The following is a 20,933-nucleotide window of genomic DNA, read 5'->3' on the forward strand; positions in this document are numbered from 1 at the left end:
TGGAAGGGACCTCGAAGATCATGAATCTCCAACCCCCCTGCCGCATGCAGGGGCCACCAACCTACGTGCAGGGTCACCAACCGAAGCCACCATCCTGTTACTACCCTTAGAGTATGTTTATTGGGATAGAAAGGAAGCTTACAAAATAAAGAGCTACGGATACATGGCTGGACGCAGCCCCACGCACGCAGCGCAGACAGAGCTCACACCACACAACGCAGAAACAAAAATCAACGCCGTCACTCCTTGTGTTGGAAGGGGCAACTCCAGGCTGCTCCTTCCCCGGATGCCACCTCTGCTCCCTCCCCAAAAGGCAGCAGCTGCAAGGACCACACGGCCCAAAGCTGGGGTGCCCACTGGATGCATTGCAGGCAAGGGGTGAGACAAGACAAGCACAAAGGCAGCTGGAGGGGCTCAGCCAAGGACTGATGCCTCCGTTGCCTCAGTTTCCCCGCTCAGGCCTTCACCCGCCTCCTGTCATCCCACGGGGAGGGCAGGCAGCATCCTCACCATGTTCTTCTGCTGTCCCCCACCTACAGACACACACACAGGGACACGCTTGCTCTATCTGTGCAGCTTCACGGCCTTGAAGAGCTCCTCCAGGCGGAGGGCCAGCTGCAAGTCGCCCTGCACCCGCAGCCTCCCGCTCATGTAGGCAGCCAGGGGCCGCAGCTCGCCCAGCATCAGCTCCTGCAGGTCCTCCTCTGCCACTTCCAGCACCACATCAGGGCTGCCCTGGGGCACACCGCAGCCAGCCCGCCCGCTGCCTGTTGGACATGGATGGGGTGAGAGGGAGCAGCTGTGAGCTGGGACGCCGACCATGAGGAGATCCCCTAGAGCACCCACCCCACCGTAAGACCCCACCTGAGGAGAGGTCTATGAAGAAGGTGCTGCGGGCGCCGCCGGGCAGGATGATGTCCACCTGGTAGGATGCTCCCACCTGGCTCACCAGAGCCTCGGAGAGGATGGGCTCCACGGCTGAGAGCAGCTCGGCCACGCTGGGCCTCCTCCTGGGGGGGTCCACCTCGCTCACTGTCACCACGCTGTCTGCTGGGACAAAGGGATGGAACAGGGGACACTTTCAGGATGAGCTCTGCTGGTCCACAAGGACCCCCACCACATGGCACTCCCTCCTCCAGCCTCCACCAGATGCCCATAGCTTTCATTCCCTTGCTTGCCCCAGTCTTCCTTAGCCAAAATTGCTGAAGGGATGACACATCCAGAATAGTCACACTGCAACCACAGAGCACATTTTTTCCTTCTTAGGAATAAGCAGGGGCCTGAGCTGACACGTGAGTCTTCCTCCCATCCCCGTGACTCAAAGCACCTGGGGAAAAATCTTGCTGTCACTTCCCACCCCTTCTGAGAGCCGTGCCAAGCTCCCAGCATGAAACCTGAGCTGCCCCCAGCCTGTCTGTGCTGTGCTCACAGGGCAGTGGTATCTGCAGGACTTTGGCTCCTCTTTCTAACATCCTGTGGGCTCAAAGGTTATGGGCTCCTACCTGCCTCTGGGGCGCCAGGTTTGCTGTCAAGGAGGTGGGAAGCCAGCTGTGGGGGAGAGCCCTCCAGCACCGGGGCTATGGCACCCAGAGGTCCCTGCAGGGCATCCCGGGGTGGCTGCAGCACCGCCTCCATCGTCAGTTCCACGCGATCCACCTCCAGTCCCCAGGACTTGGTCATGTCATTGATGTCCAACTGAGGAAAGAAGGGGAAGAGAGGTTGTGGGAGACCGTGGAGACAACAGATCCCACAGCTCAGCGTGCTGCTGGTTTAGACCTGAGGTGTACCCCCAGCCAGGGGACACCCCAGGCCATTCTCACCAGCAGCTGCTCTCCGATGCGTAGCTTCTCCCCCTGGATCTCCCGCAGGCTCTTCTTGCCCAAGGCCTTGGCCATGGCGCTCTGTGCTGTCATGCGAGTGGCTGCCACGAGGTCCTTCACCACCAGCACTGACAGTGCGGGGTCCCACACACGGAACTGCACGTCAGCACCCATGGAGAGCACGGCACCGTCCCGGGAGATCAGCTGGGAGAGGGGGTCAGGGTCTGCACCACTGCACCCCACGCCCAAACTCCCACAAGGTTCCCTCCCCCATCTCTTTAATAAAGCCAACCCCAATGATGACATTTGGGCTGCTCAGAATGACAACTTCCAGCCATTGCTGAGAGACATTTGGATACGGGCTGATGCTTTGGAGATGTCTCCACTTGGGAACATCCATTGACCAGGATACAGAAGGTCAATAGGTGCCTCCCAGCCCCAGGGCTCGTGGCTCCCAGCCCTGTAACGCTCCTTGCCTCACCATGAGGATAGGCAGAATGCTGCTCTGGGTATTTGGGACGCCTCAAGGGTGGCTCACCTTGCAGGGGGGCACATTGAAGGCCCGTGTTCTCAGATCCACACGCTGCCAGTGGTCAATGAAGGGCAGCAGCAGCACCACGCCAGGGCCCTGCGGTGCACGGAGGCGGCCCAGGCGGAAGATGACCATTCGTTCATAGGTAGGCACTATCTGAGGGTTGGACACAGAGACAGGGACAGGAGTGAAACGCCAGGCACTGCCTACCCACAGAGCACGGGCTGCCACCCTGCTCCTCACCTGCTCCCTTCCCTTACCTTCAAGGCAAACCAGCCTGAGATGGGGAAGGTGAGGAGCATCAGTAGGAAGACCAAGGAGGTGATGATTCCATGGCAGATCCAGGACAGCCAACCCTGGGAGGAGTCTGAAAGGGGGGCAGGGAATGTGCACCCACCAGCAAACCCCACCCAGGCCGAGTGAGAGCACCCAGCCACAACAACACCCTGCTGGAAGCCCCAGAGGAGAAGAAAGCAGCATCTCCCCTCTGCAGTCGGGGCTCACCTGCAGCATTCCTGGCCGATCCCAGCTGGTCTGCCTTGGATCCGAAGGAGAAGAAGCCCTTCTGTGCACCGTACAGCCCAATGCTGGACTGCTGGAAGCGGTCAAAATCCCCTAAGGGAAGTGCCTGGTATCCCGACCTGCTGAACATCTCCCTGCTGCAATGTGCAACGCCGAGAGGGTAAAAAACCCAACAGCCCTATTGCAGCCGTGCTGCAATAAAGCAATGCTGTCTTGGTTTTCCTTGCTGGAGCGTCAGTCCGGTCTGGGGCCGGGGGGTTCCATCCTCCCGGCGGTTCCTAGATGAGGATGAGGATGCAGAGGGGAAGGAGGGAGCTGCCGGAGCTTCCTGGTCCGCCCCTCATGTGGCTGTGACGGCAGAGGGACGCAAGGCTCACGGCGGGGTGAGTTTTTCCGGCGGCTGCAATGCTCGGGAAACGCTCCGGCGACCTCGGGGAGCGTCGCGTCCTCTGCCGTACTCATACCTGGGGGGATCCGGAGGGTCCCGCATCCCTACGGGGTCCCCTCCAACCCCTTAGGAAATAGGGAAATAAATATATTTTTTTTCCCAGCAAATCCCTCTCCACGCGGCCTTCTCGTGCCGACAAAACAAGCGCTCCTCCATCTCGGTAGCCGACAAAAGGGGGTGGTACCCTGTGGGTGTCTGCATCCCCCCCCCCCCCCAGCATCACCCTGTGGGTACCGGCATTCCCCCCGTAGCATCACCCTATGGTGTCTGCATCCCCCCCGGCAGCATCCCCCACCGATATTCTCCCTCCCAGTGCAGTGGGATGGCAGGAACGGGACGAGCGGTACATGGGACCCCCGTTGGACCGTGCCCCGTCCCGGACTCGTCCCGTCCCGCCTTCTCCCATCATCCCCGCCTTCCTCCCTCCCCCAGCTCCTCCTTCTCCCCACGCCGGACTGCAGAAACGAAAGCGGAGCCTCCGGCCCAGCGCGCCGAAATGCCCGGCAGCCCCGAAGCCCCCCGACCATCCGAATCCCAAGAAGGTAAATAGGGTCCCCCCGCCGCCGTGTGCCTGCTCCGCGCTTATTACTATGCGGGGAGGCGGGCTGGGGGGGTGGGGGATAGGCAGAATGGGAGCCCCCCCAGTAGGCTCTGTGGGTGGGTTACACGTGTGGGTTGCAACGGGGTCACAATTGGGATGCAAAGCTGTTCTTTGAGAGGGATACAGAAAATGTGGAGGGAGGTGGCAAGGGGAGGCACCGTGGTTTGTGTGGGGCTCGCTGGTGGGCTGGGGAAGGATGTGGGGGGCTTTGGGGACAGGACAGTTCCACCCCAGAGGCTGGAACCATACGGTGGGGACGCGATTTGTCCATTCTTGAATCCCCCATGGCAAGATCCGGAAGCAGCAAAAGTGAAAGGAAAAAATCAATTGGCACGTTTGGATTCTCCCTGTGTAACCCCGAATCCAACGCTCCAAACGCACACAGCTCATTTCTCCCTACTTCTCCCGCTTCCTCTTCCTACCCAGATGGCCCTGCTGCCCCCAAGGAGCCGGGGGTCACACCCGGACCCTCGCAGTGCCCCGCTCCCTCTGGGCTATCAGGGGAGGGCGACTTCCAGTTCGTGCTGTGCGAGGGCTGCCGGCAGGAATCGCCCAACCTGAAGCTGCTCACCTGCCTGCACACGCTGTGCCTGGGCTGCCTGAGAGAGAACAAACCTGTAGGGCAGTGCCCCGTGTGCCAGGCGCCCATCCCGCAGCCTGATGGCATCCCCGACGTGGACAACGTGCTGTTCAGCAGCCTGCAGGCCCGTCTGCGCGTCTACCGGCGGATCAGCAGCGGGGGGCTGAGCTGCTGCCGGTGTCGGCGGGAGGCAGCGGCCGTGTGGTGCTCAGAGTGCGAGGAGTTCCTGTGCCCGGGCTGCTTTGAGGACCACCAGTGGTTCTTTAAGAAGAGGAGCCACGAAGCCAGGAAGGTGGAAGAGCTGAGAGCCGAGTCGGCGCATCGCTTCCTGGAGGGCACCAAGAAATCGTGCAGCCTCTTCTGCTCCAGCCCTGGGCACACCGAGCAGGGCCACGTCACCAGGTGAGCAACACAGCACTGCGTCGTGCCCCCTGTGCATGGGGACGCGGCGCCAACCGTGTGTCCCTCCCCTCTTCCCCGCCAGCATCTTCTGCAGGAAGTGCGAGAAGCCGCTGTGCTGCTCCTGCGCGCTGCTGGATGCCCAGCACTCCCCTTTCTACTGCGACATCCGTGCCGAGATCCAGCGGCGGCAGGACGAGCTGGCAGCGCTGGGGCAGGAGCTGGCGCGGAGGCGGGGCGGCTTCGAGGCGTCGCGTGCGGCGCTGCAGGACGAGGCGGCGCGGCTGGAGGCGGCGGGGCTCGGGGTGCGGGAGCTGGTGAGGCAGCGCGTGGAGCAGCTGGTGAGGCTGATCCGGCACGAGGAGGAGGAGCTGCTGGCCACGGTGGAGAGGAGGCAGGAGAAGAGCCGCAGGGAGCTGGAGAGGGAGCTGCGGCACGTGGAGGCCGTGCTGCGGAGGATGGAGGCGGGCGAGAGGCTGGTGGAGAAGATGGGCCTCTATGCCACGGAGCAGGAGGTGATGGACATGCAGCCCTTCGTCAAGGATGCGCTGGAGGAGCTGCGGAGGCAGCGGCCGGCGGCGGATGGGGAGCTGGGGCTGCACGAGGACTTTGCCGAGTGCCGTGCCAGGCTGCAGGCGCTGGCTGAGCGCATCGAGGGGCTGCAAGGTGAGATGTGGGCACACGTGGCCAGCGAGCACCCGGTGCTCATCTCCCTGCCTCCCTGGTCACTCTCCACATCGCTCTCCCTGTGATGGGACAGCTGTGTTGCTTGATCTCTGCACCTCCCCAAAGGCTCCTTGGCCACCACAAAACGCTTCATTCTGGTCTCTCTTCCCAAGCCTTGCCCTCTCTCTTGCAGGTGGCGCTCCCCGGCCGGTCCCCATGGTGGAGGTGGCTCTGGAGAACAACCTGGTGAGATGTCTGTGCCCTGTCCCAGTACGGGGATGGCTCCTCACTTCCTCTATCTGCAAGTCTTCCCCATCCCACAGAGCAACTCCCAGCTTTCCCATAACCGTTGCTTTGCACTCTCTGTGCAGCAGGAGGAGCCCCCGCAGCACAGCAGCCAGGATGTTATGCCCACCTTCACCATCAGCCTCGCCGAGATGGGGGTGAGCACGGTAAGGGGCGCCCCGTTGGGGTGGGAGCTTTTGGGACCCAGAGAGGCCACCCCGTTGCCTGATGTCCCCTGTGCAGGTGTCCCAAGCCACCACGCGGTCCAAGCGGTGCCAGCCTCATGTGGAGAGGAGCAGCCAGATCTCACCCAAGCTGCTGAAGCTGGAGCGGGATGGCGGTGAGCCCAGCTCGAGACAGTGGGATGGCAGAGGGGGGCCCAGCACCTCCACACAGAGACACAACGGCCGCATTCCCCCCTCCAAGGCCAGCAGGAGCCACACTCGTGATGCAGGTGGGTTGTTATGGAGTCCCCTATAATGAGAGCGATCAGGAGCCCAGGCTTTGCCCTCTGGAGCTTCATCCCCATTCCATTCCCTCTGCAGAGGATGGCAGCATCATCATCAGCTCGGAGGACAGCGAGGAGGACACGGTGATGAGCGGGACATCGGACTTCACTGCTTGCTGAGCTGCAACCCCATCTCCCTCTGCTCTGGAAGGCAACAAACCCCCCCTAGGTTTGCCTGAAGGGCCCACGTGGCAGCATCCCCAGGGGCAGAAGGACAGCTCTGGGCATAGGGGACGGCTCAGGTTTGGATTCTTCTCTGGGACATTCACACATTCAAGGATGTAGGAGCCTGACACTGTCCCCAGTATCACCTTCCAGCAGAGCTTCAGCAGGAGCAGGATATGGAGGTGGATATGGAGGCTTTTTAAACTTCTCTTCCTGTTTAAGCTTCAGGCTGTGCTCAGATAACACAAATCTCACTGCTGCAGGTAGAGCTGCTCAAACCGTCGCTGGTAGCACTTCCTTCCATAAGACATTGATGCTCGAGCCTTTCCACTGCCCCATTCCATTAGAGATTATCACAGGGCTCCCTGGGAAGATTATTCCCAGCTGGAAAAAAAAAAAAGAAAGGGAAAAAAAAAGAAAAGAAAAAAGAAAACCAACCCACAAAACCCACAGTTTTCTTATGAAACTCTTATCTGCACGCTCCGGTGCTGCAGCCCAACAGCCAGGCAGAGGGCAGAGGCTGGGAGATGGGATCGCTGCTGGGATGGCCTCATGCAAAAGTTCTTTTGTACTCAATAAAGGCGTTTCCAAGTCAAACTCCCCTCCTTCTTTTGCCTTCTCTTTCCCCGCAGTGCGGGACAGCCGCCACCAGATGTCCCCTTCGCACAGCCGCTCGGCGCTCGCTCTTTGCGGCACACGCGTGTTCACCCCACTCGTGCACCCCGGTGGGCCTTGAGCCCCGTGCAACCCTCCCTCTGCAGCGGGGGAATCCGCGCCTCCCTCCCCCTGCAGTGCGATTCTCCAGTGTCTCGTATAGGGTTGTGCTCAGCCTTACCCTGCAACAAGGGCCGCAGCCGGGGGAGAGCCGGGCCCATCTGTTTGCTGTCACTCGGCTTCATCAAAGCCTTGTAAAACAATGGGCCGCAGGAGCCAGATTTGCCATCTTTTAGCTCAGGGCTGCTGTAAAACTCACCCAGCAGGTACAGGGCATTAGGCACTGAAGGGCCTGGGGTGCCCTGGTGTGAGGGGACCCCCGAGCTGCCATCAGCTCCTACTCCCCAGCACCTCCACCCAACCTTCAGGCTGAGGTATGAAGAAGAAAGGAGTTTTCTTTTGTGCTAGCAATAAATAACTTCCCTGAATTAAGCGAATCTCCTGAAATGATATATAATACGCTGCTTGCCTGATTGGCTGTTATTAATAATGCATTGCTCAATCTAAACCATTCATAAAATGACTCCCTGCTAGCCCTCAGCAAAGTGCTTTGGGACTTGGTTTAAAAAAAAAAAAGAAATAGGCAAGAAGGAGCAGCATAAATCCTTTCTGTTTATGAAAATGGATTTCTTCCCCCAACACTCATGCAAAACTAATTAGAGCCAAAGGGCCAGTTCCTCTGCATTTGATTATAGCCTGCAAGATCACTCAGCTTGGATGGCCGGGGTGGGGGGAGGTCCAAGGCAGGGGAGTATTTGCTCCAGCGAGCTTGAGAAAGGTTAACTGGGTTAGGTGGTTTTATTAAATGTTTATCCCTCCACAGCAAAACAGGTTTGGATCCCAGGGGGCAGCAAGAGCAAGGATGGGGTAGTCAGGAATCTGTTAAATGTTTGGAGAAAGGTGATGCAAATTCAAGAGAAACCATATCACCTCCAGCCATGCTCCCAGCGCAGAGAATTGATGCCCTCACCTGACCTGAAGGGAGATAAAACGTGGCTAAAAGCAAAATAATCCAGGAGAACTCACGCTGGAGGCTTGCTCTTCTCCTTAATGCCCCAGCATGGGGAAGAGGATTCCTCCCCTTGATGCTTCCAGGCAGCAGGTGGACATTATAGGTTGTAAACCAGCAAGCCCTCATTCAACCAATGATTCCTCTAGCTGGGAGGCTGCTATCACCTGCACCATGGGAGCCACTGCACTGATCAACACCAGCTGAGGATCTGGCCCTCAGCACAGCTATTCACATGTTTAGGGGCTTGCAAGGTCAGAGTGTCTGGGGCTGAGCAGGCTGAAAGCTCTGGAGCCATCTGTCCAGCCATCCATGCATCTATTCATCCATGCATCTATTCATCCATGCATCTATTCATCCATCCATCCATCCAAGTGCCTGTCCATCCTTCCATCCATCCATCAGTGTACCCATCTGTCCATCTATTCATCCATGTACTCATCAATGCATCTATTCATCCACCCATCCACGTATCTGTCCATCCTTCCATCCATCTCTGTACTCATCCATGCATCCATCCATCCACCTAGCCATCTGTTCATCCATTCACCCATGTACCCATCCATGCATCTATTCATCCATCCATCCACATATCCACTGATCCATCCACCCAACTATGTACCCACCCTTGCATCTACCCACCCACCCTCCTACCCATCCATCCATCCATCCATCCATCCATCCATCCATCCATCCATCCATCCATCCATCCGTCCATCCGTCCATCCACCCACCCATCCATGCATCCATCCATGCATCCATCCATGCATCCATCCATGCATCCATCTATCCATTCATGCATCCACCCACCCATCCACCCATCCACCCATCCACCCATCCACCCATCCACCCATCCACCCATCCATCCATCCATCCATCCATCCATCCATCCATCCATCCATCCATGCATCCATCCACCCATCCACCCATCCACCCATCCACCCATCCACCCATCCACCCATCCATCCATCCATCCATCCATCCATCCATCCATCCATCCACCCATCCACCCATCCACCCATCCACCCTCCTCCATCCTCTCTTGGAGGAGAGCTCCAAGCCCTGCTTTTATTCCAGGCACTCTCCCCCATGGGAAACTGAGGCACAATTTCATCATCCATCCTGCCATGCTCAGCTCACCCTGTGACCCATTTTGAGCACACTGTGCAGCCTGCAGAGCTCCCTAAATGTGTCTGGAAGCCAGATCTGGGACACTTGGGTTTCCCCCTCGTGCACGATGAACGAAGGCATCTAGGGAAGAGCTAGCAAAGTACAGCAGCTGAACCAGAAAGCAAGAATAAGAGGATTAATAAGAGGTGCTGGCCACATCCCTGTAGCATTTTAACCTACTTTAATGCACCTGGGAGCATCTTGCTAGCCTTGCATCCCTGTGCCTTGACCTCCACAGCCCAGATCCCAGCTGACAACCCGTGGGCGTTCAGAGTGAGCAGAATGGGAAAAAATGCCTATAAAACTCGACTCTGAGCCTGCGATGCCGTAATTCCCTGAGCTGCAGCTTGCTGGTGCCTGTGTGAGTGTCACGCTGGGAGTGAGGGCATGCCTGGGCTACCAGCCAGCCAGATGGGAAAGCAGTGAGTCACGTCTCAGCCCCACCGCAGCCCGAGATGCTGGAGATGTGCTCTCTGCTGCATGTTCAGCTCAGCCTTTCCCTGGCCAGCTGTTTGGCTCTGCTGCTGTCCCCACATGCAAGGTTGGCTGCAGCCACGCCGAGGCCATCTGCTCCCCGGGAGCAGGAGGAGTGACACGCTGCTGTCCTTTCTACACAAGCTGCATTGCTGCTTCTGAAAGCACATTGTGAGGTTGGTTGCTGGGAAATAAAAGGAGTCCATCGTGAGGTGGGAGCGTCATGGTATGTGTTGTGGCTCTTCCACCAGAGCAGCACGGGAATGTTGGCGGGGTTGCTTTCAACCTGTGCCACGATGGGACAGACGGGGAGGCTTGGAGACCCTGCAAGGGTGAGGCTCATTCCCTCTCTGCCCCCCCAGCAGGGAGCACAACCATCCCCATGGCATCAGGGCATGGGGATGAGGATGGGGGTGAGGGGGTGAGGATGTTCCTCTGCTTGTGAGACCCCCACAGAGGGACGGCCCAGACTTGTGGAGCTGTGGGACAGCAGGAGGGGCTGGATGAGCCATAGGGGCCGGGGGACCTGTGGCACAGAAGTGCGTGGAGGGGGGATACAGGGAGAGATGGAAGGATAAAGGGAGGGAAACAGGGTGGGATGGAGGGAGGGGTGGAGGGATGCAGGGAGAGATGGAGACAGGCAGGAATCGATCCCACTAACAAAATCAATTATTCATCGTGTTTCTCATGGAAGGGCAGGGCCGGGAGTAGAGATCCCCACGTCGGGGGGAACCTGCCCACCTTCAAGTTTAAGGCTCCCCTCACTCAGCCAGCTCTATGCAGAAGGGAACCTCCCCCCGGGGGGCGGCCGGTGTGGACACATTCTCCCCGTTCCCCCAGCACCGGAGCCCGAGCACAGGCAGCTCCCAAAGGGCGAACGAGTCCCGGCTCCGTACTCTGCCCCGACGGGAGCGGGAGGAGGGGGGGGGGAGGGGGGCGGAGAGACCGTATCCCAGCTGCTGCCGCGTGCTTGCGGGTTTTATCCCTTCTCGGTGGGGAGGGGGATTCTTGGCGTTTCTTAGCTTTATTTTCGGGGTCTGCGAACGGCTGCGGAGCTTGGCGAGGCGGCGGTGGGTGGGTGGTGGGATGGGAAGGGGGCGGCCGTGTGGAGGGGGAGGCTGGCAGAAATGCTAATTCCTCCCTCCTCTCTCGGCTCCGCAGCCCCATTGCCAGCCCGGCCCCGCTCCGGTGCGCAGCTCCGAACCCGGCGAGGTGCGGGGTGCCCCAGGCACGCCGAGCCCCTCACAGCCGCCTCTGGGCGCCTCCGGGCTGCGGGGAACGGGGCTGGGGAGGAGGATGCGGAGGAGCGGCAGCGGAGGGGAGAAGAGCTGCGTGTTGCTCAGCGGCACTTAGGAGCGGGTAAGGTGCGGGGTCAGCTCCCGGTGCGGAAGGGCTGAGGGGGGAACAGGGAGAAATGGGGGGGAATGGGGAGAAATGGGGGGGGGGAATTGGGAGAGATGGGGGAAAGGGGAAATAGCGAAGGGGAAAAGTAGAAGGAGAGGGGAGGGAGAAAAGTGAAGAGGAGAGAGAAGGGTGGAAGGAGGAAGGGAGAAAAAAAAAGAGGGAGAGAGAAATAACAGAAGAAGATGAAACAGGCAAAAGAAAGAAATAAAAAGAAGGGAGAAAACGAGATCTGGGGGAGGAAAAGCAATAAGAAAGAAAGCCGGGAGGAGAAGGAGCGAGGGGGCGGGCGGGGATGCTGCGGGGGGCCGGGCACAGACAATGGGGCGCGTCCCCGCCGCCTCTCCCCGGGCGGCAGGGAACGGGGCGGGCACCCACCCAGCCCTTGTGTCCCTTGGCAGGGGACATGGCCCCGGTGCTGTGGTTGTGGCTGGCAGCCCTGCTGGGCTCAGCCCGGGCGTGCCCCGAGCCCTGCGCTTGCGTGGATAAGTATGCCCACCAATTCGCCGACTGCGCCTACAAGGATCTCCAGGTGGTGCCCACTGGGCTGCCCTCCAACGTGACCACCCTCAGCCTGTCGGCCAACAAGATCACGGCTCTGCAGCGGCGCTCCTTCGTGGAGGTGACCCAGGTGACATCCCTCTGGTTGGCACACAATGAGATCCGTGCCATCGAGCCCGGCGCCTTCGCCATCCTGGTGCAGCTGAAGAACCTCGACATCAGCCACAACCAGATCGTGGACTTCCCCTGGCAGGACCTCTACAACCTCAGCGCCCTGCAGCTGCTCAAGATGAACAACAACCACATGGCTGTGGTGCCCCAAGGGGCTTTCCACACCCTGAAGGACCTGCGGTCTCTGCGCATCAACAACAATAAATTCACCACGCTCGCCGAAGGCATCTTCGACTCGCTCAGCTCCCTGTCCCATCTGCAAATCTACAACAACCCCTTCGAGTGCTCCTGCAAGCTCCAATGGCTCAGGAAGTGGATGGACAGCACGCTCATCTCCATCCCGGAGAAGGAATCCATCACCTGCAGCCTCCCGGAGCAGCTCCGTGGGGTGCCGGTGGGGAAGATCCCCGATGCGCAGTGCACCTCGCCCTCTGCACAGCTTACCTACTACCCCAACCTGGACACCACGGAGCTCTTTGATGGCTTCACCTTGACGCTGCACTGTGCCGTGACAGGCACTCCACCACCCGAAGTCAGCTGGAAGATCCGCACCTCCAGCCAGACCCTGGAGCTCAGCGGCAGCCCAAGTGAGAGTGCAGGGAAGGACCCCCCCAAACAGGACCCTGAGCGCTTCTTGGTCTTCAAGAATGGCACGCTGGTGATTCCTCACCTGAGCAAGCGGGAGGAGGGCACCTACACCTGCCTGGCCACCAATGAAATGGGGAGCAACCAGACCTCGGTCAACGTGGCTGTGGCTGGATCCCAGAAGTACCCGCTGCAGCCTGGCAGGGACCCAACGGGAGGTAAAGCACAGCCAGGTGACAAGAAGCCTGGAGCCAAGGGAGCGAAGAACAGTGTGCTCACACCCGATGAGAGGAGCAAACCCCTCAGCCCCACCCGGCAGAGCCACCCATCCTCATCGGGTGGGATGGAGCCCACGGGAGACGGGAAAGTCCCCTTCCAGCTTCCTCCCTTTGAGAAGAAGTGTGGCTCCATGCCAACCAGCAGATACATTTCCAACCATGCCTTCAACCAGAGCGGTGACTTCAAGCAGCACACCTTCGACTTGGGTGTGATCGCCTTGGATGTGTCGGAGCGCGATGCCCGGGTGCAGCTGACGCCTACCTACGTGCAGCCCGACAAGGTGCACCTGAGGATGCTCTACCTGTGCCAGGAGAGCAGCCGTGGCCACGCCTTGGTGCAGTGGTCCAAGATCGAGGAAGGAGTGAACTCATACTGGTTCCAGGGCTTGAAGCCTGGCACCAACTACTCGGTGTGCCTCACTTACCTAGGGGAGGACTGCCAGGTCCAAGTGGTCTTCACCACCAAAAAGGAGATCCCCTCTCTCATCATCATAGTGGTCGTGAGCATCTTCCTGCTGCTCCTGGCCACCCTCCCCCTGATGGGTGCCACGTGGTGCCACCTCCTCTCCAAATACCAGGGCAAAACCTACAAGCTAATCATGAAAGCCCAGAACCCAGACCAGATGGAGAAGCACATGGCTGCCGACTTCGACCCCCGCGCCTCCTACCTGGAATCCGAGAAGAATTACAACCCCAGCGAGGTGGGGGAAGGGGAAGCAGAGGAAGAGGACGAGGATGAGGAAGATGATGACGAAGGAGGCAGGCGGAGGAGGAGGAGAGAAGCCGAAGAGACCACGGAGCTGGAGCGGGAGGAGAGCGTAGCAGCCAGCTCCATGGCGGAGTCGCAGTCCAAAGCCAACGGTGAGGAGTTTGAGGTGCGCTCTGAGTACAGCGACAAGCTGCCGCTGGGTGCCGAGGCTGTCACCATCTCCCAGGAGATCAACGGGAACTACCGGCAGCGTCCTCGCTGAACCCCAAAATCACTCCCCCGGCCCCCGTTCCCCCCAGCCCCCTCAGCCCCTCGGGGAGGCTGCCGCTTCCTCCTCCGGGGAAGGAGCAAGGAGAGACGGAAAAAATCCACCCCTCCATGCATCCTTCTTTCTCCTCTTCTTCCTCCTCCAGGAGGCAGGCCCTCGGGGAAGGGGTTCGGGTCCGGGGGGGCGGAGGGCGAGCGGGACGCTGATCCCCCAATTTCGTTTCCGTTCAGATTCAAATTGATCCCCGTTGCTGCTGCGGCGCAACGATTCCCCGTCCCCCTCCCTCCCGCTTCCACAGCTCACCCCTTATTTTCGGTCCGCTTGAAAGAAAAGAACGAAAAAAAAAAAAAAAAAACCGAAAAGACGAACAAAATAATAATTAAAAAAAAAAAAAAAAAAGCCAATCTGAGAAAATCAAATACCCGATATCCTCCCCAAAACCGGGTTCTCCGGGTGCCGAGCGTGCACTCAGCCCTCCCCGGTGCGGCACCCGTTCAGCACCCGGCGGCGCTGGACAGTTCCGCGCCCCCCGCCCGCTCCCGGGGCCCCGGGGGCTGCCCGACCCCCCCCCCCTTTCCCCGATCCCCCCCCGGTTCCCCCGGTGCCCGTCGATGTGTGTTGGGTAGAGTAGCGTTGTAGCAAGTGTCTGTGCCGTAGGCGAGCCCGTGCTGCTGGCGGGCGGGCGGGGTCCGGTGTCCGTGCCCACCTCCAGCCCCATCGGGAGGAGAGGGAACACCCCCCCCCCCAACCCCCCCACCTCCCCATCTCCCCCCCCCCCCCAGGGAGCCCCGGGGCTGGAGAGAGCCGCGGGCGCCTTTCTGCGCCCTTCTGTCTGTGAAAGATTCAATAAAAGGGATTGAAAGTGCACCCGCCTCCGTGCTTGTTTGGAGGGGTGGGGGATTGGAGCCGGCCCCCCTCCCCACCCAACTCCCTCCGGTGCCCCCCGGTGCCCCTCCCGCTCGGCTCGGCACAGTGTGGAGGTGGGAGATGGCGTGGGGCTGCGTCCTGCAGCTCCGGGAGGGACGCAAAGCTGCCTACGCGTGCCTATTTCTGCGCCTAGAGCGTGTAGGAGCACAGGGTAAATTTATCTACAGGCACGTATCTAAAGCATACAGACATAACACACCCTATATATATACGTCCAAGCTGTAGACACCCATTTGTACACTCAGTCCACACGCACCACATGAATAAACCTAAACGTATCACACGTACGAAAATACAGCAAACCAAATATATATAATGCACTCTGTAGGCACTCCCTGTATAGATACACACTACATAAAAACGCAAACAACATTTTCACGGGGCCCTACACGTGTGCCCCTACACGGACGCATCCCGGCACCACGCTGCCACCCCGAGTCCCCAAATGTCCCCATTCCCAGCCCGGTGAAGGTGCCCGGTGCCATCGGACTGGATTTATGAGCGTGGAGCTCTCCGCTCTCGCCCCACGGCTGATTTAAGTCCACGATTACATGGTGAAGATTTAAGGCTGCCTTTGATTGCCTTTCTTATCTGGAGCTGCGCTTGCAGCCGACCTCGCCCATATGACGGGGACCGGGCAGACGCACAAGGGAGGGAGGAAGAGCAGCCCACAGCTCCCAGTGCCCACAAACTGGGAGCCAGGCACCCCGAGCCCACCCGCCATCCATCCATCCATCCCCAAATCCTCCCTCAGCCACGCATTTCTCCAGCTCCGGAGCACGGCATTTTATTTTAAGTCCGGCTCTGCTGGCTCTGCATCTTTCTCCTACGGCACGGGAAGAAGGCAGACAAAGCACCAAGGGGGCAGGCGGAGGAGTTTTCCTCCCCAAACCCCCAAATCCTCGCAGTTCAAGGCTCTGCTACGGCAGCCCAGGTGTTCGCCGCAGCTTTTAAAAACAAGTGTAAAGCAGGGAGCCCCCTCACCCCACCCCGCGCAGACAAATCCCCATCTGCAGATGCACTTTAATTGAGTTTCATGCCTAGGAATACACGAAGAATAGAAAAAGAACAATCATTCCTGCCTCCCTTTAATTAGGGGGTAATAGATTTCCCCGCCTAACGCATCTACTGGGAATCTCGCTTGCAACGAGCTGCCTCCCGGTGCTGGATTGCTCCCAGATTTGCTCCTTTTCGGGAGGGTGCTCATTAGCGCCAGGTACCCTCAGGCATAAGGATGGAGCTCGGCACCCCCCTCCCCCCCCCTGCATCCATTGGACGTTTCTCCAGGCCGGTGCCGCCCCGAAAGGGTTAACGGGGCTCAGCGGGGTGGTTTGCCCCTTCCGAAGGCATTAACCCTTAGCCGTGCCACCAGCCCCGGGTGGAGCTGGACGTGCCGGGGGTGACCACACGCTCATCCCACGGTGGTGTCACAACCAGATCAAAAACTCGAGGGAAAGGCTGAACGGCAGCTCCGAACCTCGGCTGGGCGCCCGCAGCTCTGTGAGTTTGACCCCAAAATCATGCGGGGACAAGGGTGGAGGGGAACGTCCCGCTGTGAGCCCCCCGGTGACCCGCTCCGATCCCGCTAATCCCACCGCCCCGCACTATTTTTAACCCCGCTCACGGCCTCGGTTGTGTCAGCGCAGTCAGCGGAGAGCTGGAGCTCCGCACGGAATTTGGGGTGGGGGTGGGGGGGGTCCTTTGGGGTTTGGTGGCCCCACTTTGTTGGGGTGGGGACTCTTAGGGCAAAGAGCAAAGGATGCTCTGCGCCCCGATGCTGCGTCCTCCTGCGTATCCACACCGAACTGGGCACAGTGCTATGGAACAACCCCCCCCCGGGACGGAGGGACGGCGTTGGGAGCCCTTTGCGCTGCCTCCCCCCCCCCCCTTCCCCCAGATCTTTGGGTCCGGGAGCGGTGGGGCCGCGGGGGGAGGAGGGGCCGCCTGTGTGTTTTTTTTCCCTGCGATCCTCGGCGAGGCGAGAAGCTGGAGCGGGTCGGTGCCATGGAAAACAAAAGGGCCCGGGGGAGCGGGAGGGGGGAGGAGAAGCCGGGTGCGGGCCGAGGGAGCCGCAGCCGCCAGCCCGGAGCCGCGGTGGGGAGAAACGGGCGCTCCGTCCCCGGAAAACGAGCGGTGCGATGACGGGGCGCCGAGGAGGGGTGTCCGGGGCTGCCCGGGGAGGCGGAGGGGTGGTTGTTATTCACGGCTCTGGTATGCGCCCGCCGCACCGCCCCCGGCTGCCGCGGCCCGGCCGGAGGGGAGAGGGAACGGCCCCCTCCTCCTCACCGGGAAGCGCTGCCGGGAACCGGAGCGCGGGGATGGGGGAAGCGGGATGGGGAGCGGGGGAACCCGCGGTGCGCGGCCGTCCTGCGCGGGGCCGGATTCGTGCGCGCGCCCGTCCTGCGCGGGGCCGATCCGTGCACGCACCCCACGGAGCAGCCCAAAGGGGACCTCCTAATGCCACCGGGCCGCGGCCCCAACCCCGGTGATGGCTTCTCCGTGCAGGCTAGGGCCCTCTGCGCGCACCCTTTTGCAGGAGCATGGCTCACCCCTCTCCCCCGCTAAGAAAATAATAAAATAGTTGCGCGGCGTTTCGGTGCCCATCACCCTCTCCCCTCCTGCCCCGCAGCAGCACGGAGCCGAGACAAAGGGGTTTGGCTGCCAGCTCCTCGCTGAGTTAACTGCTTCCGCGGTGGGACCCGCGCAGCACAGCCTGCACGCTGCTCTGCGGCCGCCGCGCCAGGCCAACAAGGAGTTAGCTCTGCCTTCGGCACGTAAAGACTTCCAGCGGCCCCCCCCCGGCGGCTGGTTGGAGGGCTGAGGGGCCCAGAGTTGATGCTTTGAGGGGAGAAGGGCTGAGGATGAGAGAGAGGGTGGTGGTGATCCGCGTTAGGAGAGGTGCGGTGAGGTCTGAATGCGGAGCGCGGAACACGGAGTTCACAGCTTTCATCTCCGAACAGAAGGGATGCAGGATGCCTAGAACAGGGGCGGGGGGACATTTTGTCAAGGAGCTGGAGTGGGAAGGAAATAGTTTAAGATCATGGAGGTAGCCAGAAGCTATTGGCATAGCCGTGCCTTGTTCAGAGTGGGGAATATTTCAAATATTCCCCATTACTGCAGATAATCGCAGGGCTGATTCCTGTTAGCACTTGGCAAGCACACACAGATCCCCTGCTGGCTACTCTCACGGCCACCCTCATGTCCCCTGTCTGTCCTCAGGAGGAAGGATGGGGCCGCTGCTGTGCTGCCTGGGCATCGCCGTGCTGCTGTGCCGCGGGCTGGCCTGCCCCGGGCCCTGCTCCTGCTCCACCAAGAAGAACGGGCGCCTGCTGGCCGAATGCGCTTACAAGGAGCTGCCTGAGGTGCCGCGGGGACTGTCCCCTAACGTCACCATCCTGACACTGTCGGCCAACCGCATCGGCTGGCTGCGGCGCGGCGCCTTCGCCGAGGTGCCTGAGGTGCAGTCGCTGTGGCTGGGTTACAACCAGATCGGCGGTGCCGAGCCGGGTGCCTTCGCCATGCTGTCACAGCTGAAGAACTTGGACCTGAGCCACAACAAGATGGTCACCTTCCCATGGCAGGACCTGCGCAACCTGAGCGGGCTGCAGATCCTCAAGCTGAACAACAACCGGCTGGCCGGGCTGCCCCGAGATGCCTTCCAGGCGCTGGCAGAGCTGCGCTCGCTGTGGCTCAATGACAACCAGCTCACCACGCTGGCCGATGGCACCTTCCACCCGTTGCCCTCGCTGTCCCAGCTGCAGCTCTTCAACAACCCCTTCAACTGCTCCTGTAAGCTCTTCTGGCTCAAACGCTGGGCTGAGAGCACCTCAGTGTCCCTCACCAAGGGTGGTTCCACGCTGTGTGCGGCGCCGGGGCGGATGCGGGGCCGGGCGGTGACCGACATCCCAGCGCATCAGTGCGTGGCCCCATCAGTGCAGCTCACCTACCTGTCCAAACTGGACAACACGGTGCTGCCCGATGGGCTGACACTCAGCCTACACTGCAGTGTGGCGGGCAGCCCCCTGCCCCAGATCCGTTGGAGGATCCAGACCCCCGGGCGCGGTGTTGAGATCGATGGGCCCAATGTGGCTCGGGATGGGAGCCTCTCCCCATCTGGGCGCATCAAGCAGAGCCAGGAGCGCTTCTTGGTCTTCAAGAATGGCACCATGGCCATCCCCAAGTTCAGCAAGGAGGATGAAGGCACCTACACCTGCATCGCCATCAACGATGTGGGCACAAGAGAGGTGTCGGTCAACGTGGCCTTGGCCGGCTCGGAAAATCCAGCTGAAGACCTGCTACAGGATGACCCCCACGCCAGCTCACTGGGGGGACGGAGCTGCTACAAGGGTGATGAGATGGATCCTGTCGGCGCTGGGGAGAAGCTGGTCATCGTCTACCACGTGCCAAGGGAGGTGAAGGGCACGGCTGGAGGAGCTGTGCCCCGGGTTGGGCTGGTAACCCTGCTGCTGGCCTTGGGCATCGTGCTGGGCTGGTAAGGGGGAGCAGAGACTGGTGTCAGGGCTCCCCCACTTTCTGTATCATTTACCTTCACATAGTGCCACGTGTTTGCTGAGCTTTTGGAACTGCAGGCGGGCGCCAAAGTGGCCGAGAGCTGAGCCCAGGGCTGATCCAACCCCTGCATACGTAGGGGCAGGGCTGGAGCTGAGAACTCCATCAAGGCTTGGGTGATGTAGGGTAGATCCACACTGTGCTGTTGCTGCAGGGCCAGACAGCCTTACGTAGGGTCCTTTAGGGAATGGAGGCAGCACAGTTCTTCTTCGTGTGATTGATATGGCAGGGGAGGTGCAGAGCATCCGGTACCAGGCATGGATCAGGCCATGAGGAGCAGGCTAAGCCTTTCCTGCATAGGACTTGTTGGGTGAGGGACTACCCATGGTGTCTATGCCCTCCCTGTGTCCCAGGACCAGGCCCTGCCACCCTCACTGCCTCACACATCTGTGATGCAGATGTTTTCCCCTCCATTCACCACCGGAGCCCACAGTCCAAACCCCTCGGCCGGGCCGGTCCCACCGAGCTGCACTGCTCAACCCCACAGCTTCAGCAGGGGGAACAGAGACCAAAGAGACCACATGAAACCAATTATCCCAAAGTGCCTTACATCTCTCTGCAGGACATCCACGCTGTGCCCCTGGTGCTGTGGGCTCATGGTGGGACCGCCGAGCATCCCTCATGTTTTCTGCTAGCGTGTGCCTGCAGGAGCCATGCAGACTCCTGTAGCCTTGTAACCAAAGCTGTGCCACCAGCCGTGTACCAAGCACAATAAATACCTTTTGTAAACCAGCCTGCTGCCTCTGTGCCCCCCACAGCTCGCTCACAGACGGGAGCAGGGAGGAGAAGGCAGAGACGCAAACAGCTGTAAAGCAGCTGTTGGAGCCTGGGGCCTCTGCATAAGCTTTCCAGCCCTATTTGGTTTCTTTCATAGAGGCAGGGAGCACCCCCCCTAGCTGCACAGCTAGCGAGCAGACACATATTGTTCCCATTACAGGCAAGAAAAACACCGCGGCCCCAGTACAAGCGCAAGGACAATGCCCTGTGCAGAGTTTCACTTTCATTTCATGGGATGCAATGCTTCCATCGGGCCCTTTCTGCATTCTGGAGGCAGCTCTCCCCACAGCCCATATCACCCTGTTGATGCTCTCCCTTCCATGCAGGCAGGGATGGGGCTGGCAGCTCAGTCCTTACACGCATGGTGTGGGGTCTGGGAGGAGGGCCACCACCTTGTTCAGTTGCCTTCCATGCCCATGGCAGCGCGTCCATGCGTTTGCAAAGGCGAATTTCCATTCCCCACATTTGTGTTTTAGGTTTCTGTTAACCAGAGGAGCTCCTGATCCACCTTGTGCAGGCTCAGGCATGTCACAGAGGGTGGGAAGAGGATGGTGACCCTGGGGACACGTGGGGACAGAGCCAGACGCCCGCCTGCAGCCATAGCAGGGCTGCGTGCAAAGAAGCGAGCTTGCAGGGGCAAGAAGTAGCAGCAAAAGGCTTAGTGCACCCTCAGGGCACCCTGATTATGCCAAAGGAAGGGAAAGAAAACAAAGAGTGAAGCCACCTCCTGTCATCTCTCAACTTGGTCCCAGCCAAGACATCTCCAGGAAGCCACAGGCTGTGTAAACAGATGCAGAGCGGCAGCTCCACCCATGGCCCCGAGCTGCAGAACACTGAAGGGATTTCTACTGCCT

The 20,933-nt window shown here is 60.1% G+C and overlaps 4 protein-coding genes across 11 annotated transcripts; 3 read left to right on the forward strand and 1 right to left on the reverse strand.

The window, feature by feature from the left end:
* Positions 1–97: 97 nt before the first annotated feature.
* STOML1 (stomatin like 1) lies at positions 98–3,009 on the reverse strand. 2 transcript variants are annotated; one of them, XM_048956309.1, is made up of 7 exons: positions 2,857–3,009; positions 2,613–2,719; positions 2,359–2,508; positions 1,821–2,024; positions 1,503–1,695; positions 865–1,047; positions 98–767 (listed from the first exon to the last, which is right to left on the reverse strand). In XM_048956309.1, exons 1-7 carry the CDS (start codon positions 3,002–3,004, stop codon positions 565–567), a joined length of 1,188 nt encoding a protein of 395 aa, XP_048812266.1. In that variant the 5' UTR covers positions 3,005–3,009; the 3' UTR covers positions 98–564. The 2 variants fall into 2 exon arrangements, with proteins under 2 accessions (XP_048812266.1, XP_048812265.1); XM_048956308.1 differs by having other exon boundaries at positions 865–1,050.
* A 232-nt stretch (positions 3,010–3,241) lies between these two features.
* PML (PML nuclear body scaffold) lies at positions 3,242–7,132 on the forward strand. 4 transcript variants are annotated; one of them, XM_048956302.1, is made up of 8 exons: positions 3,242–3,257; positions 3,755–3,864; positions 4,350–4,905; positions 4,988–5,568; positions 5,762–5,814; positions 5,940–6,020; positions 6,097–6,307; positions 6,399–7,131. In XM_048956302.1, exons 2-8 carry the CDS (start codon positions 3,819–3,821, stop codon positions 6,479–6,481), a joined length of 1,611 nt encoding a protein of 536 aa, XP_048812259.1. In that variant the 5' UTR covers positions 3,242–3,257; positions 3,755–3,818; the 3' UTR covers positions 6,482–7,131. The 4 variants fall into 4 exon arrangements, with proteins under 4 accessions (XP_048812259.1, XP_048812260.1, XP_048812258.1 ...); XM_048956303.1 differs by lacking the exon at positions 3,242–3,257 and adding an exon at positions 3,531–3,548; XM_048956301.1 differs by lacking the exon at positions 3,242–3,257 and having other exon boundaries at positions 3,576–3,864; positions 5,940–6,011; positions 6,399–7,132.
* A 2,792-nt stretch (positions 7,133–9,924) lies between these two features.
* ISLR2 (immunoglobulin superfamily containing leucine rich repeat 2) lies at positions 9,925–14,130 on the forward strand. 2 transcript variants are annotated; one of them, XM_048956066.1, is made up of 3 exons: positions 9,925–10,069; positions 11,055–11,252; positions 11,696–14,130. In XM_048956066.1, exon 3 carries the CDS (start codon positions 11,701–11,703, stop codon positions 13,798–13,800), a length of 2,100 nt encoding a protein of 699 aa, XP_048812023.1. In that variant the 5' UTR covers positions 9,925–10,069; positions 11,055–11,252; positions 11,696–11,700; the 3' UTR covers positions 13,801–14,130. The 2 variants fall into 2 exon arrangements, with proteins under 2 accessions (XP_048812023.1, XP_048812022.1); XM_048956065.1 differs by lacking the exon at positions 9,925–10,069 and adding an exon at positions 10,845–10,885.
* Positions 14,131–16,111: 1,981 nt separating this feature from the next.
* ISLR (immunoglobulin superfamily containing leucine rich repeat) lies at positions 16,112–20,034 on the forward strand. Of its 3 annotated transcripts, none has more exons than XM_048956614.1 (2): positions 16,112–16,233; positions 17,953–20,034. In XM_048956614.1, the coding sequence occupies exon 2, from the start codon at positions 17,961–17,963 to the stop codon at positions 19,227–19,229; it is 1,269 nt and encodes a 422-aa protein (XP_048812571.1). In that variant the 5' UTR covers positions 16,112–16,233; positions 17,953–17,960; the 3' UTR covers positions 19,230–20,034. The 3 variants fall into 3 exon arrangements, with proteins under 3 accessions (XP_048812571.1, XP_048812570.1, XP_048812569.1); XM_048956613.1 differs by lacking the exon at positions 16,112–16,233 and adding an exon at positions 16,639–16,728; XM_048956612.1 differs by lacking the exon at positions 16,112–16,233 and adding an exon at positions 16,752–16,866.
* The last annotated feature ends 899 nt before the right edge of the window (positions 20,035–20,933 follow it).

Source organism: Lagopus muta, chromosome 10 (genome assembly GCF_023343835.1).
Source record: "Lagopus muta isolate bLagMut1 chromosome 10, bLagMut1 primary, whole genome shotgun sequence".
In the NCBI taxonomy this organism is placed as follows: domain Eukaryota; kingdom Metazoa; phylum Chordata; class Aves; order Galliformes; family Phasianidae; genus Lagopus; species Lagopus muta.

Coding starts and splice junctions, on each gene's coding strand:
- STOML1 (XM_048956308.1), bottom strand. CDS start 3,004: ATGTTCAGCAGGTCGGGATACCAGGCACTTCCCTTAGGGGATTTTGAC. Junction 2,025..2,358: donor TCAATGTGCCCCCCTGCAAG/GTGAGCCACCCT, acceptor CCCCTCTCCCAG/CTGATCTCCCGGGACGGTGC. Junction 1,696..1,820: donor GCATCGGAGAGCAGCTGCTG/GTGAGAATGGCC, acceptor TTCTTTCCTCAG/TTGGACATCAATGACATGAC.
- PML (XM_048956300.1), top strand. CDS start 3,645: ATGGCAGGAACGGGACGAGCGGTACATGGGACCCCCGTTGGACCGTGC. Junction 5,569..5,761: donor GCGCATCGAGGGGCTGCAAG/GTGAGATGTGGG, acceptor TCTCTCTTGCAG/GTGGCGCTCCCCGGCCGGTC. Junction 6,308..6,398: donor GAGCCACACTCGTGATGCAG/GTGGGTTGTTAT, acceptor TTCCCTCTGCAG/AGGATGGCAGCATCATCATC.
- ISLR2 (XM_048956066.1), top strand. CDS start 11,701: ATGGCCCCGGTGCTGTGGTTGTGGCTGGCAGCCCTGCTGGGCTCAGCC.
- ISLR (XM_048956614.1), top strand. CDS start 17,961: ATGGGGCCGCTGCTGTGCTGCCTGGGCATCGCCGTGCTGCTGTGCCGC.